Source organism: Lissotriton vulgaris, chromosome 2_1 (genome assembly GCF_964263255.1).
Source record: "Lissotriton vulgaris chromosome 2_1, aLisVul1.2, whole genome shotgun sequence".
In the NCBI taxonomy this organism is placed as follows: domain Eukaryota; kingdom Metazoa; phylum Chordata; class Amphibia; order Caudata; family Salamandridae; genus Lissotriton; species Lissotriton vulgaris.
In genome coordinates, this window is record NC_141687.1 from 1,166,673,804 (window position 1) to 1,166,690,167 (window position 16,364).

Consider the following 16,364-nt stretch of genomic DNA (forward strand, 5'->3'; position numbering starts at 1 on the left):
TTACAAAGGGCCTTCCACTGCGCCGCAACACGTGTTGATGCATTTTTTAAATAACCTTTGAACTATTTGATCGAAAAACATATATTTTTTTAAATCTGCAGATTATTAAGAAGATGATGGATTATGTGGCAAATCTGTAACTATGCGAAAAAAGAACAGCCACATAATCGCATAATTCCAGTGTCCCTGATTAAAGGCTACAATAATTAGAGAAGGCAAAATAAATGGTTAAAATGTTCAGCTCTAAAGAATCAAAGTTAAAAATTACAGGTCAGCGCAAATTGGTGAACGAGCCCAACGCCACCAAGAAGCCGCTTCTTTAACAAAGCGTCACACAATGGAAGTCATACTTTCAATACAATTGTGTAAGAGTCACAAGGTTTGAATCAATCAGATTAGAGAGAGAACAAGACAGTTTTGAGTTTACCTTCTAAGGATTATCCCGCAGATTCACATAATGCAGTTCCTATCCATGGTGGCCTTCAGACACAGAAATTGTTAATTCAAGTGTTGTTACTTAATATGCAATGACAAGTTCTCATTAGAATCACACCATGGTCCAAATAGGTTTGGCATTGAAACATGAAGCAATTCACTCTCAGAGGACTATTGGGCAACAAAACTCAAAGGAAAGAAACATCACTTTGTACATGGGTAGCTGGCATTACATTTGGAAACACTGTTTGCAAAGTTACATGTGCATGCATTGCTTGTGTGCAGGGTGAGAAAAAAAAACGATTATTACATACTGAAAAGATGGCTGTAAGCAGCACCAAACATTTTGAAATCGAGGGCTACATTGGCCAATTTGGAAAATAAGTGAAGTTTCTTCAAAATAATATCTTGGTTTCTACTACATGTCAATCGTGCCCTGTGAATGTAATTAAAATTCTTTTTCACAACCTAACATGTGTGGATTACTGGCAATTAAAGACAGATGTCTGATACCCGCAGTATCATCTTTGGTGTAGATTTAGAACTACAGGCTTTGTATATGAGATGCAAGTAAATATATACCAATTAATAATGTATTCCTTATAGTGATTTAAAGTGACTTACCAGCTGTTGGTATAGACCACTGCAAGTCTACTTTGGCAAGGTCGTACAGCTCCACCTGTGCCTGTACAAGGGAAGCTGTGAACAAACGCACGTGTGGATACATGGAGGCTTCGGCCAGCTCTTTACTTGCATTGAAAATCTATTAAAACAGGCGAAAAATTAAAATTGAGACCTGTATTTCTCTCATACGTATTTCATAAATGTTATACTTTAAGAAGAAAGAAAGAAGTTGGTTCCACTTAAATGATGTTTTGCAATCATTTGTGCAAGTTCTTCAACAATTTCACTATTCCGCCATTGTCTCTTCATGTAGCTTTCTGATTAAATAAAATGATATCCATAACACCAGAGCCGGCTTTAGCGCTGGTGGCTCCCGGTGTAACAATCTTTGTTGTCGCCCCTTTCTATGAACTCCTCCTCCACGGATTACCTCACTACCACCCTCCAACAGTGCCCTTCATCTCGCCATTGCTCTTCTCTCAAATGCATTATATTTGCTTTATAGTGCTACTCACACTATTCAGGGTGTCAGAGTACTTTACATCACACACACAGAAAAAGTTAATCATACATGTGTAAACCTCTCAATGACAGTGAAGTAGTGTGGCTCACTGGTTAGAGGCGGCAGACCCGAGAGCAGAGGACGGCCCGTGACCAGGGTTCGATTCCCGGCGCGGCAGGTTTCTGGACCAGGGTCAGCGGACTCGATAATTCTCTCGCCTCGGTGCCCACTCTGATCAGCGATCACACTCGGCAACTCTGGGCATTAGCTTGCCTCATCTTCACTAACGGCCCCACCAGACCGCCGGGGATGCCTGGTCTCACCCTGGAGATACCCATTAAGGGACCATCTCTCAGGGAAGCCAGGAAGGGTTTCGCAGCGGTCGAAGCGCCTTGGGACCCTCCGGGTAAGTAGTGCGCTATATAAATGACAATACATTTACATACACATTTACAATGGGAAATGTCACATAAAACAATGAGGATTACAAGTTGGGAATCACATGCTCTACAGATGTTTGAAGACAATTCATAGGTCACTGTGCTATATTAGGATTGTAACTTATGAACTGCAAGTGATAGGAGGATATCTATTACAAAAGCAGTAACCCAATTGAGATAGTCACATAAAACACAGTTCTGGGATCTGCATGGTACACATATTTTGCAGCAGGCATATCAAACCTCTCCCTACCTTATGATGAATCACAACTGCCACTAGACAGAACTCCTATCTCTCTCCAGCAGAACCATCAATCACCAGAGTTATCTTGACATTTTTATTATTGTCTGAAAACTGCTGGGCACAGAAGGAATGGCAGCAGGTGCTTTTAAACCCATAAGGTATTTCTAAACACAGCCTGTCCCCTGGGCCCTCCCCCTCCACGAGCTTAGCATCAGGTGCAGCTTCACTGGCCATAAGGCCCTAAAGCCGTCCGCTCATAACTTAGGGTAGCAAGGATGCCACAGGCACTGGTGCAAACGAGGAAAGTGCCCCATTAGACTACTATTGAGGTTGCAAAATACAGCAATTATCAGGGCTCAAATTGGTCCCAGTGCTCTAGGCCACAATGCCAAAGTGCCTGATGCACCAATGGTAGCTATGACCCCGGACACATAATTGGCCAAAAGCAAAGAGTGAAACCATTTGACGCAAACTATGGTTGGCTTTACAGCTGGCAACGCCCAGTGCAATGATTGTGTTTGGTGTCCCCCACCGATGACCTCATCCACTGATTCCCTCACTACCATCCTCAACCAGTGGCCATCATCCCTCCATAGCCCCGCTCCCACATACATTTCATTGGTTTTAGAGTGCTGGTTGGGGTGGGCTTCAATAAGAAAATTAATAGCGAAGGCATTGTGGTCCCCCAAACATTTCCCTACTACCTCTCCAGGATTGAGATGGTCAATGGCCAACCAAATGTCTGGATATCAATATATAATCAATTACAGACCTACAGCCACGACCAAAGAATGCATAAATATTTTTCCCCCTACATCAGTTTCCAAAGCGTAATAAGATCCAGCTCCAAGATATAATTACTCTGCTGTTCTCCCCTGGCATCAAATTTACTATATGTAATATCCTTATCCCTGCAAAAAGTAGAATTATCTAGGGAAGTAGCATTAGCCAATTTGACATTAAATCCCCCACATAGAATTAACCTAAACTCTGTGTGCGAGCGCGCGGTTCACTTTCCAATACTGTCAAATACGCTGAAAGGATCACTGAAAGTCTGTGTACCCATGTAAGTAAAATCGTCATTATAAAAATTAAGTAAAAGGCAAAATTATTCGGTTCTACAGAAAACACATGAATCACCCTTTGATTGACACTGATTTGAGAATTATCAAAACAAAGAGACAGCCTAAACCGTAAAGTTTGCCCCCACTTAGCTCGGCCAAAACCTGAGGCAAGAGAGTGATAGAATAATAGGAAAACCCATCAAAAACAAATCTGCAGTGGCCCAGGTTTCCTGTATCAAAATAATATTGCAGTTAATATACTCTGCTGTATCAACTCACTCTTAATCCCTGCAATGTTCCAGCTAATCACCTTTAGCAAATCCACAAAACCAGCAGAGTAGCCTTCATAAGAAAAAACAAACTCTGGCATGGTTGGGGCTGTATGGCTAACTATGAAAAGTAGCTGTGAACCAAGTCGATAAAAGAACCCCAGTGGCAGAGTTCCAATAGTAATATGTTTATGTAGCCAGTTGTGAACATAAAGCAGCAAAGTTCTGACGTACATAGGTCTCTTAAAATGAACAACTATACAATCACCTTTAAAAGATATTATTGATAGGGCAATCCAAGCAACCCTTCTAACCAGTGATGTCTTGGCTGGTCGGAATCGGTTACATTAAAGACCAAGTTATTAGTCAGCCAATGTACCACCTTATTTTAAGCTGTATTAGAACATTGGAATGAAGGTAGCTCCATTGAAAACAATAGAGTGCTTCAGGCTTATAATGGCTGGTAGAAGCCCGGAGCTCCAACATTCCAATATCTCTTTGTTCACTGCTCTGGCTCTGAACAAAGGCTTCAGGGAGCCCGAGGAGATTTCAATCCCCTCGCTGTCCCTGGAGGCTTTGTTTATTTCTTAGAACATTCTTTTTTTTTTTTTTTTTGGGGTTCAATTCTGCTTTATTAAGAGAAAGGCGAAAGGATACACAGCTTGGAGCGCCCACAACCCGGAGGCCGGCAGCAATGCAGTAGTAACAATACACAGCCTGACAGCCGGCATCCCGGGGGCCCGGCGGCGCATGAGCGAATTCTGCTGTAACTGTCCGGTACTCGGCAGAGGCCAATCAAAGCAAGGATAAGCAGCAGTTGAACAGGTTTTTCGTGAACGGGTGCATAGCCTCGTCACTGTTTTGATGTCCGTGAAACAAAAACCATAAACCATCCCAACAGGTTAACAAAATGAGAGGTGTTACATGACTGTGTCCTAAGAGTGTATGGCAGTGGTGTATCGCGGCGGTCCTGGCAGGTGGCGCTGCGCGGGGAAACCTATCCGTCCTGAGCAGGCTGGCTAGTGTGGGTGGAAGTCCGTGGGGTGCAAACTGCAGGAGTAGCAGGATACGAAGAGCATAGGGCATTCGGAGGGGGACCTCCGGCTCATGCAGCGGGGAGGATGCTTAGGCTTCGGAGGGGGTAAGAGAGCCTATCTGTGTACCCCAGGGCAGAGATCTAGGTCCACGAGAGTGTCAATGCAGCTGGGGAGCGTCGGGTGCATCGCTTGACTGTTCCTCTCCCGTTGAGCGTTTAAGCAAATAGTGTACCAGTGGCTGCCATATGTCTCCTGGGCGACATGAGAGAGGCAAGAGCTCTGCAAAGGTGTTGTGTTGGTCTTGGCAGTATGTTAAATCAGTCAGCCAGTCCTTGAATTTGGGAGCCCTGCCCCTACCCCAGCGGCAAGCCACACGTCTCTTGGCCAAGAGCAGTGCAATGTCAGCGAATTTCCTGCATTCCCTAGCTATGTGTCTGGTACAGCCGAGGATGACCACAAGAGGGTCCGCAGGGACCTCCACTTCGACCATGTCTGCAACGGCCTCGAGGACCTGTCGCCAGTAGTCAGCGATTCGGGGGCAAGACCACGCCAGGTGGAGAATATCGGCATGTTCAGCATGGCATCGTTCACAGCGGTCATTATCGGCCAATCCAAATCTGAATTTCCGTACCGGTGTGTAGTATATCCTCTGAAGGAATCTATAATGTATCATTTTCAGTCTGCAGCTGGCTGAGATGCGGGAGGTCAGTACACAGCAGTATTGCCACTGGTCGTCTGAGATATCTGTACCTAGTTCCGCCGACCAATGCAAACGGGCAGCAGAGACTTGCAAGGGAGCAGCCCCCCGAATCTGGCGGTAGAGCCCCGAGACCAAATGGGTCCCAGCCTGAGACTCCAAAAGATGGTGTAGTGGTGGCAGGGTCGCAGGCTCATTAGGGTAATCAGGTAGGATGTCTCGCATCCCAGCGCGTAATCGGAGATAGTAAAAGAGGTCAAGAGGCGATCGTTCATGCGCACCAAAAAATTGGTCAGCCGATTTAAACAGCCCATTGTGGAACAGATCCCCCCAATAGGCAATAAGGAGCCTGCTACAAAGGCGCTGGAACCCCGTTTCCGAAAGCAAGGCAAGCCGAGGATGATAGGTAAGAGGCAATTTAGGGGAGTAGGGCAACTCGCAGAGCAGCCGCCTAGCAATACGGCGCCATGCATCTAGCGTGCAAGAAACCGAGGTGTTCGAGGTGGTGATGGAAGTCTCAGGGCAATGCAGCAGACCATTCAGTGGGAGGGGATGTACTATCCAGTCCTCCACCGCGATGTGCGGCATGAAGGGAGTAGGAGCCATCCAATGATAGGCGTAGTGCGCCTGCGCGCATAGATAGTACGCTTCAAAATCAGGGATATCAAAGCCCCCTTGGTCATAGGGTAGGGTTAACGTCGACCATTTCAGCCGGGGAGATTTCCCGCCCCAAAAAAGTCTGCGCAGCTCCGCATGAAGTGTCTTGAAAAAGAAAGCACCAGGGTAGTAGGGAATATTGAGAAAGAGGTATAGGAATCGGGGTAGTATCACCATTTTTATAAGGGAAGCTCTGCCAGCCATGGAGAGAGGTAACGTGATCCACCTATCAACAGTGGCTGTCAATTTGGTCACGGCCACCCCATAATTGGAGCGGAGCGTCTCGTCCTTGGCGCGTGCGACACGGATACCAAGATATCGAAGGGCATCACGGCACCATACCAGTGGGTAGTCCAGCGGGAAATCGTGCACAGCATCAGTGAGAGGGAAAAATTGCGATTTAGACCAATTAATGTGAACACCTGACAGTCCTCCGAAAAGGACGAACTCACGAAGCAGGGGATTAAGGTGTTGGTCCGGGTACTTGACGTACAGCGTTATGTCATCCGCATAAAGGGATACGTCGATTTGCCGCTGTAGACATTGTACCGCTCCCGCTCGGTGCAATTGGCGCAGTCGACAAGCCAAAGGCTCCACAGCAATAGCGAACAATAGAGGCGAGAGCGGACAACCCTGGCGGGTGCCTCTCGTGAGATTGATGGATGGCGACAATTTCCCGTTTATCAGCACTTTTGCCGTGGGCTCTGTATACAGGAGGCGCACCCAGGCCAGAAACATTTTAGGGAAGCCCATGCTGGCCAGGACCGAAAAGAGGTAGGGCCACTCGACAGAGTCGAACGCCTTGGTGGCGTCGAGAAACACAGCTGCCACGGGGACATCAGGGTGGACCGTGCGGAGTAGAGAGAAGAGGGTACGGAGATTATGAGAGGTTGACCTGCCCGCCACAAACCCAGACTGGTCAGGTAGGACAAGTCTGGTCATGAGCAGCGAAAGCCGCGTGGCTAGGATCTTGGCAAGAATTTTGACATCGCAGTTCAAAAGGGAGAGTGGGCGGTAAGAGTCACAGGAGCCGGGGTCCTTGTCCGGCTTCAAAAGTGAGGTGACAACCACCTCCCGCATAGAGCAGGGTAGAATCCCATCAGCCAGCGATTCAGTAAAGACTTCCCGAAGCACAGGCGCCATGATGTCAATATAGGCCTTGTAGAATTCAGCCGGGATGCCATCGAGCCCCGGGGCTTTACCGTTTTTGAGGGACATGATGGCCTCACGAATCTCATCGAGCTCGAAAGGCGCCGCAAGGAATTCCCTATCTCCATCACTGAGCCAGCAGAGCGCCACCTCCCCCAGGTAGTCGGCGTAGGGAGCATCCACCTCCGCCGCGGATGTATACAGTGCCGAGTAGTGCGCCGTGAATGTAGCGAGTATCGCATCAGTGTCTCTAATGGTGACGCCTGTGTTATCTGTGAGCTCTAGGACAGTGTTGTGGCCGCGCGGCTGACGTGTGAGGGAAGCTAGCACTTTCCCAGGTCTATCCCTCTCGCAGTACCTACGGGCCACCCAGTGCTTCCCCCTGTATTTCGCCTCTCTGGCAGCCTCTTCCTCGTATTTGGACAGCGTGTCCCTAAAGGTCACCTGCAGGCGCGGATCATCATCCACCGCCATACTGAGCTCCAGAGTCCGCAGCTCCCTCTCTAGTGTGGTGATAGTACGTAGGATATCACGGAGGACCCCATGACTTTTGGAAATGCAGAAACCCCTGACAGTGACCTTGAAAGCCTCCCAGATGTGCTCCACGGACTCCACCGAGTCCTTGTTCCTAGGGAAGAAATCCGCAATCTCTTCGCCCAATTCCGTGCGAAAGAGCTCGTCGAGGAGCACATCGGGGCCTAGCTTCCACTGAGGTCTCGGAGTGTCCCAGCCAGGAGTCCGGAACTGCAGTTTCACAGGACTGTGATCTGAAAGTGTCCTGGGCAAGTGGTCAACCCCGATAAGGTCCCTAACAATGTCTCGGGTGACTAAAAAATAATCCAAGCGCGCCCACGTCCCGGTGTGAGGTGTGAAGTGGGTGCCTTCCCGCCCGAGGGGATGCAGGTGCCTCCAGGCATCAATCAGACCGCCCTCCTCTACCACCCCCTCCAGAACCTCCCTGGCTCGGGGCTTGTAGGAGCCAACTCCATCCGCCCTGTCCAAGGGGGGCGCCAGCGCCAGATTAAAATCCCCACCCCAGATGACATGTCGTGCCCCAATGGCAACAATCCTACCCCACAGCGCGGAAAAAAAGGCAGGTGAGTCAACATTAGGTGCATACATAGAAACAAAGAGATACGTGTCATGTCCCACCCTACCCCACAGTAAAACATACCGCCCCTCCCTGTCCACCTCCTCACCAAACCGATGGAAAGGCACACCACGGGCAATGAGAATCGCCACACCTCTAGCATAAGTCGAATAGGAGGAGAAGGCACGAGCACAAGCCCATTTGGACCCAAAGGAGACGTCCCTGCGCACGGGCATATGAGTCTCCTGCAGCATGGCAACATGTATGTGATGCCTGTTCAAGTAAGCAATGACATGTCTGCATTTTTTGGGCATTGTTTAACCCCCGGACATTCCACGAGAGACACGTCAGCCGAGCAGTTGAGTTCATAGTGGCCATGGACATAACAAAAGCATAGAAGTAAGCGCCCGGGTGGGCCAAACAATGAGTCGTCCGCCACCCCCTTTGGACCAGATTGCACACCAATCTAGGAAAGATATATACAGTACATGCAATGGTAACCTCTCAGAAACCGTCCCCCCCCTCCCACCCCAGCACCCCAAACATGCCAGGAGCCATGGATCCCCTTAAAACGAAACCCCCCCTTCACCCTCTCCCCCAACTTCAAAGAGGCAAACAGCCAAACGAACAGCAAGTCAGTGGGGAACACCCAATCGGGGTACATCAGGAAGCACGCGCTGCCACCACCCGGCCCATAGCTCCAAACTGTACCGCCCTCGGTGGAGACTAGGGCCGTGGGAGTGGTCCTTGGTATACGTTACCACTGGGGTGCAATGTCCAGACTGTCGTCGCTCAGGCAGCTCCCCAGCTCGCAGGTGGAGTAACAGCGCCAGTTAGAGGGATTGCCTGATGCAAATGGAAGTTCGAGCGTGCAAGAGCCGTCAGTCCGCATGGTGCTCTGGAGGCAGATCTTCATTCTCGTGTCCTTCCGCAGGGGCCTGCTCATCCCTGCGCGCCCTGCGGACCGACTTAAGGAAATCCTCAGCCTTCTGCGGGTTGGTGAAAAAGCGTTGCTTGCCTTGGTGGGTGATCCGCAGCTTCGCCGGGTACAAGAGAGCGTAGTCTATCTGGGCCTCACGCAGTTTTTTCTTCACCGGGAGGAATTTGCGCCGCTCATCCTGAACCATCGGGGTAAAGTCAGGATAGATGGAGAAGGTGATGCCCTCGAACCGCAGTGATCTCTGTGTCCGGGCAGCCCTGAGGGCTGTGTCACGGTCTCGGTAATTCAAAAGGCGAGCTATGATAGGTCTCGGCGGCAGACCTGGTTGAGGCATAGGCGCTAGGGAGCGATGGGCCCTCTCCACAATGAATTGGGACGAGAAGGCTTCTTCCCCAATGGAACCCTTGAGCAGCTTCTCCACATAGAGCTCCATCCTGCCCGTTGCAGTGGACTCCGGCACATTCGTAATGCGGATGTTATTCCGGCGGCTTCGCGCCTCCAAATCCTCATTCTTTGCCGCTATTATGCGGAGGAGGTTGTCCATTCGCGCCAGTTGCGTCGTGTGGGATGCGGCGGTATCAGTGGTGTCGGAAATCCTCTGTTCTGCAGTGGTAAGGCGCTCCTCATGGCGATCCACCTTATGGACTAGGGCGTCCAACCGAGCTGTGACGCCGTCCACTTTTTCCACAACGGTGGCGAAGCCGTGTCGCATCTCCTGTATCAGGCTGGCAAGGTCCGCAGCAGGAGCAACAGGTGGGGCAGGCTGCGGAGGCGGTGCGCTGGGCCCCGGGGTCATCTGCGTCGATGAGCTGCTTTTCCGCGAGTTATCAAAACTCAGCTTAGGCTGGCGGGTATCAGGCCGCCCCATGATCGTGGCTGAGGGCAAGACAGCGGACGAGAAGGATAGAACAGGCTGGCAGAAACACAGCAGGCAAGGATCAGCCAGGAGCGGGAGCACGGGACCCAAGTCCGGTGGCACCAGCAGCGCCCGTTGGTCTCCAGTCCGGTCTCGGGCACCCGGCAATGGCAGCAGGCAGTCGCTGTGTGAGAAACAGGCAGTACAGGAGCCAGGAGCATCGGCCTCCCAGCCGGGCCGCAGGGTCAGAGACAGGGAGGCAGGCCAGTATCAGGAGCAACGCGGCACACAGGTTTGCGCCTCCTAGAGATGGCGGCCGTTAGACGTGCGTGCAGTCCATTTTCTCTGTGTTGATCAGAAAACTATGTTTCTTAGTTTAAACTCTACCCATGGAGAATCTAGATTTCACTCTGAATTAATCACACACTTCGGAAGGCTCCTAGTTATTTTCTGCTACAAAGATTCCTGCTGCTGCTGTTGATCCGCTTGTAATCTAAAGGTTTTTTTTGATATTGCTTTTTATTGCTGTTGCTCCTGTGAGAGCTGAAGGTTTTTTTTTTAAAGTGCCACTATTTTCACTCTTTATCTAGCTAGTATTCTGGACTTGAAGTAGAAATAGGAGGCAGCTCAAGATCATTTACCCAGTCGTGGGCTAGCGATATGGGGGAGTACCAGGCAAGTCCCGTGTGGTGGGGCAGCTCCTCCGCCCGGTAAAGGGATCGTAGGCGGGCAGTGCAGGACAGGTGCGGGGCCGTGGCGCCAAAAGAAACAGGCCTGGCAGCCCGGCAATGCCGCAGCAACAAGTGTTCTGGCTGGGGGGGCCCTACCCCCGCGGCAGCGCTGTGACGGTGGAAAGGGAGCCCCAGAGCTAGCGGGCAGAAGTCCCCTACCTGTCCCGTCACCTCCGTGCGCCGCCTCAGCTGGGACGAGCAGGCGAGGGTCCGATGCGGCCTGCAAGCCTCGTGGCAGGCACAGGGCTTGCGTAACTACAGCAGCCGGGCGCCCGTCTCAGGCAGCTCCAGAGCAGGTGCCGGGCAGATTTCCGGAGCCCGTATCTACGGCCCTGGGGATCGCAGCTCTCCCAGACTTGGCACGATTGTGGGCAGCACCCCACAGAAGCGGAAACCGGTCTCCGGTGGGCACCGCAGCACCCCGTGGCAGAGGATCCCAGCAGGATAGATGACCAAGGAGCGGGAGCTGCAGGACTAGGCAGCCATTCCGCAAGCGCGCCCTCTAGCGCCCCCCATTTCTTAGAACATTCTTTATTAGACATACAGACATTCCTCTGATGGGATGCTCGGAGTTTGTAAAGTATAATGATAGTGGTGACTATCTAAAGCATTCAACCTCAAGTTTCGCCTCTGGGTCGTGCTAAGAGGAAGCACTGTTTGAGGGGCTACAAGGCTAATATTAGATATTGCAGGAAAGGAGCCTGCAATGTCTAAGAGTGTACCACTAATGCTGGGTGTGACTGAAGACAGTTATGGGAGTTTTGGGTAGTAAATCCTGCGTGGAAGCAGGAGGAGGAAGTGATGATATCCCTCTCAGAGATTCTTTAGAGGAGTAATTAGTTCAGGCCTTATCAAGACATTATTCCAGATGCTAAACCTGTTCGTAAGTGGCTGAAGTAGTGCTTTCAAAACAGAACCAAGTTTAGTATATAAGAAATCAGATATACCAAAGAATTTGGGTTCTGTTAAAGCTGCATAAGGTGATTCATCATGGGAGCGTGGCCAACTAAATGGCCGAGTGAGACGTGATGCTCGGAGTTCCATCCTATCGCAGCAATATCCTGTGGTGCCGGCACGGCACCGACCTCACCCAACACATCGGATAACCCAGGAGAGTCACCTTGGTCGAGAACTGGGCTCAAGAAAGCAGCCGCATGCCCGAAAACGGGCTTGACAGCAGGGCATTTCCAGGCCCAGGGTGCCATTGTGGAAGTGGAGAAGGGGCCTGCGACGAATTGGGGAGGTGCGGAGCGGAAAGTAGACCGGCACTGTTCAGGCTCTGGGAACGGTGTACCGATTGCAGCACAAACGCGGAGACCCGCTGTGTTGGCTGACCGCACTGTGTGAGGCCTAAGGCTGTAAGTGAGGAGCCGTAATACAGATCTGGACCCACCCAGGCAGGTAGGCCCAGAGCTCTGGTGGGGCGGGCCTGCAATGAGCGGGCCTGGGAGTGTGGGCATATGGAGCCCCGATAGGGACACAGGGACACTTCGGTCCCCGGCTTCAGGCTCCACGACAGACACTGTGCATAGGAAACAGCAGTAGATCCCTTCTCCACAGGGAAGAAGCCCATCAGCGATATTCTGGCAGCCACTACCAATTGGGACAGGGAAGTGTGCCTGCAATTATCGGACAGAGTGTAGCTCTGCAGTATACGTCATGGTAACTTTGTAGTGCATTGGGTGGATTGTCTCTGCTCCTGGGGGCAGTTAGATATCCACTTCCTGTGGGGCCTGCAGTCGGTGGGGGCCCGTGATATAAGGCCTTGGCAAACAAAGTAACTTGATCTCCCTGATCCAGGCGGGACAGAGTTAAGCCCTGGGTTCGCCTACAACTGAGGTTGATGGCTATCCTGCTCGCGATGGAGCTGTACCCGTGAATTTCTGGAGTGAGACTGGCTGCACCCCGAAGAGGTGACACTAGAGATACTCTATACTGCTGCCACATTTAATAGTGGGATCTGGGCCTCTGTGGTGGGACACAGTTCTTTGTTGAGGGACAATAACCTAGCGAATAGAGATGGGAGATACCCGAGTACTGAGACAGGCACTGAGAGGACCACATGCCACGGAGTGGTTCAGTGACTGCACTGGTCGGAGCTGACACGGTATGCCTCTAATAACCACTATGGGCAAGGATAAAGGCGCCAGAGCACAATCTAATAAATGAACTATGTGCAGCCCATCCCACAGGGCCATGTCCTGAGAGGCGCTCAAGGAGAAGCTGGTGCTGAGGTGGCACGTGGGGAAGAACAGGGGGACACCTTGTTGCATGATATCCTGACAGCGGTCCAGAATGCAAGAGAGGAGTTAGTGACCAGGATCGACGCAGTGGCGATCAATGTCAACCTCCTCCGATGTTACCTAAGCACGGTCTTAGACAGGGTCACTACAACTGAACAGAATGTTGATGTACTTCAGTCGGAGGTAAAGTCGCTGCGGGAGACAGTCATGTACCTGCAGAGGAAGACCGTTAAACTGGATGACCGCGCAGAAGACCAGGAAGGGCACTTTCGGAGAAATAACCTGCAGTTTGTGGGGTTCCCGGAACAGGTAGGGGGTCCCTCTGCAGAGTTGTTCCTGTAAGACTGGATTACAAAGGTGTTGGAGCCTGGTAAGCCCTCCAAGTTCTTTAACATCAAGAGAGCGCACAGCTTTGGTCCCCCCACTTGCCCGGGGGCCCCACTGATGACTCTCATAGCCTGATTCTTTAATTATAGGGACCAGAAATGCTCTTGCAGTCCACACGAGCCAGAAATGACTTGCAGTAGGAGGGTCGCCACATTGCGATTTTACCAGACTATACGCATACGCAATGGGTGCAAGATCAGTGACGCACCTTTCTGGCGGTCAAGCGGCATATGAGGGACGCCGGGATGAAGTACATTCTTCTCTATCCAGCCATACTCCGGAACGAGCATAAGGGCAGGGCTGTGTTCTTTGGATCCGCCGCAGAGGCATCAGACTGGATGGATACTGTGGGAGAATTGGAGCATCGCCGGAAAATGCAGTCTAACTTGGGATCACCTAGGACCTCCATGGACTCGGCTGGGGGATGACACGAGCACTCCGCGAGGGCACATCAAACCAAAGCAGATGGCACTGGACGCCTTAGAGTATGTGAAGATGGTACGCTGCAGGTGGTGCTGGGAACACCAGACTCTGAGCTAGCCTCATCGGAGGTCTTTAAGGACATAAATGTGGACTGACTCCTAGAGGAAAGTTGGGGAGAACAGATTCAAGGGTTCTTTTTGATCACTCAGATAAGTGACTGTAAATTTGACTCCAATTTCCTGTAATCTTTCCCTTCCCTTTTTCTTTTTTTCTTCTCTCCCTCTTTATCTTTTCATATATTAGCAATGAGTGAGGAGTACATGATATGCACATGTTGCAGGTGGGAGGGACTGCGCCCCTTGATAGTGGCTGGGTCCTGTTTGGGGAGCTGGAGGCTTCGGCCTTGCCCTCTGATGAGTGTCCAGTCACTTGCACAGCACTTATTTCGGAAGCCCTGTTCAATATCTTGTTAGGGTATCAACATGGGGTGTACTTTCATTTTGGGTACTGCTACAGGGCATGAATCTGTGGGTTAAAAGTTCAGACGGGGGTGTAGGGCAGAGAATGGAGCAGTTCACTCTCCGCGAAGGTGGGAGGGACAGCCCTGTTACACTGCCCAGTGGGTGGGGGGACTTGCAGGTGTTCAAACTGCTTTTTATGTTCTTTTGGTTCTCAAGGGGTTTACGGTATGCTTGTCTGGGTTGGATTGTCTTGCTCGGCTATCAATCTAACTCTGCTATGGCGGGAGGGAAACGAAGAGATGACTTTAATTATATGATATTATGGCTCCCTTGCCGACAAAGTTTCTCAACTGGAACATATGTGGGATGGCAATGTTGGAAAAATGTAGGAGAGTGCACTCATACCTACGTAGATATAAAATTGGCATTGATGGGTTACAGGAAAAGCATGTCTAGGGGGACACGCTCCCGTACATCCGTCACAGATGGAGGGGACAGGTATATGCCACCTCTTTCTCGGGATTCGCTCAGGGGGGAGGGGGTGCTTATGTGGGTAGCCCAGGGGACCCCTTCCAGCATATGCACCACGTAATGGATCCAGACGGATGGTTCGTGATCCTGCATGTTAGACTTGATGGACGTAAGATGTGTCTCATAAATGTGTATGGCCATAACACAGATGCACACATCTTTTTTGGTGACGGTATGACCGCAGCGGCGCCCTATCAAGGCGGGAAAGTGATCCCCCTCGGGAATGTCAACTGTGTGCTGGACAGGATGATGGATCGGGAACCTTCCCGGGTGGGTACTAAGCCGGGTATGAAAGGGGCCCTGACAGATGTCATGAGAGAACGAGGGTTAATGGATGCATGGCATGTCCGACACCCAAACACTAGATCATTTTCCTGTTACACCCCTGCGACTAATACCTTCAGTAGGTTGGACCAATTCTTCCTGTCGTCAGCCTTAATGCCTACGGTTGAGGAGATAGTCTATCTACCGAGATACATTTCGGAGTATTCCCCTATGCTTTTAGTTTTATATACTAATAGACCCAGGGTGGCTGTCCCTACCTGGCAGTAGGCGACCGAGGCACTTACTGATCCGCCGTTTGTAGGGAAGTTAGAGGAAGAGATAGCGTCTTATTTTGCGACAACCTGGGGATCGGCATCCTCAAGGGGAGTGGAATGGAAGGCGATGAAGGCGGTTATCAGGGTTTTCTGTCTTAGCTCGACCTAAGGGGTTCGACAGCAGCTTCAGCAGGACATTAAGGTCTTAGAAGGGAATTTGGCCGCGGTGGATGGGACGCTCCCCACGAACCAGGACCGCTTAAATGATTGGAGGGAGCTACAGGAAGAGCTGCTGGCGGAGCTCTGTCGCCTTGAAAAGTTCCATTATACCGCTGTATATCGACAACAACTGCATGTGGAGGGTGACAGGTCCGGGGAACTGCTTGCTTAACTAATTAGATATGAGAAGCCAACATCTCCCATTGTGCAGGTGAGATCCACTGATGGAAGTTTGGTGTATAGTCAACAGAAGATTTTAGATACACTAACTGATCACCTAGCGGGGATATACACAGGACGCACAACGCCTGAAATGCAACACATAGCGGAAGTCCTTAGCACACTGGACCTACCCCATCTGGATAATGAGGTTAGTGAATTACTGGACACGCTGATCTCGAGGGAGGAAGAAGTGGGAAGTATAAAGCCCTTGAAATCTGCGAAGAGCCTGGGAAATGATGACCTACCAGCCGAGTTCTAGAAGAGGTTTGTACCCCTATTAGTGGATCGCCTGTTGGAGGTGTATAATGAGGCGCTACAGAATCGAGAGCTTCCGCCCTCTATGGATGAGGCATTGGTGGTCATGATTCCCAAGACGGATAAGGATATTTAACTGCCTGGATCATACAGACCTATCTCCTTGGTAAATATTGATGTAAAAGTCCTTAGTGGGATCATAGCAGCCCGACTGCAACCACATATGCAATTTTTGATCCTTCCAGATCAAGCGGGCTTCATCCCCAAATGCAGCACAGCTAACAATCAGCGGCTGCTGGCCCACGTGTGGCACTCCCCCCTGATGCGGCAGGAGGGGTATGCTTTGGCA

The 16,364-nt window shown here is 50.7% G+C and overlaps 1 protein-coding gene across 1 annotated transcript in view; it reads right to left on the reverse strand.

The window, feature by feature from the left end:
* The window catches only part of LOC147731747 (sialate O-acetylesterase-like), a 382,423-nt gene that overhangs the window by 212,018 nt on the left and 154,041 nt on the right, over positions 1–16,364 (reverse strand). The window contains exon 4 of the mRNA XM_086956866.1: positions 1,060–1,198. Within this exon, the coding sequence (XP_086812992.1) occupies positions 1,060–1,198 (139 nt within the window). The remainder of the gene's footprint in view (positions 1–1,059; positions 1,199–16,364) is intronic.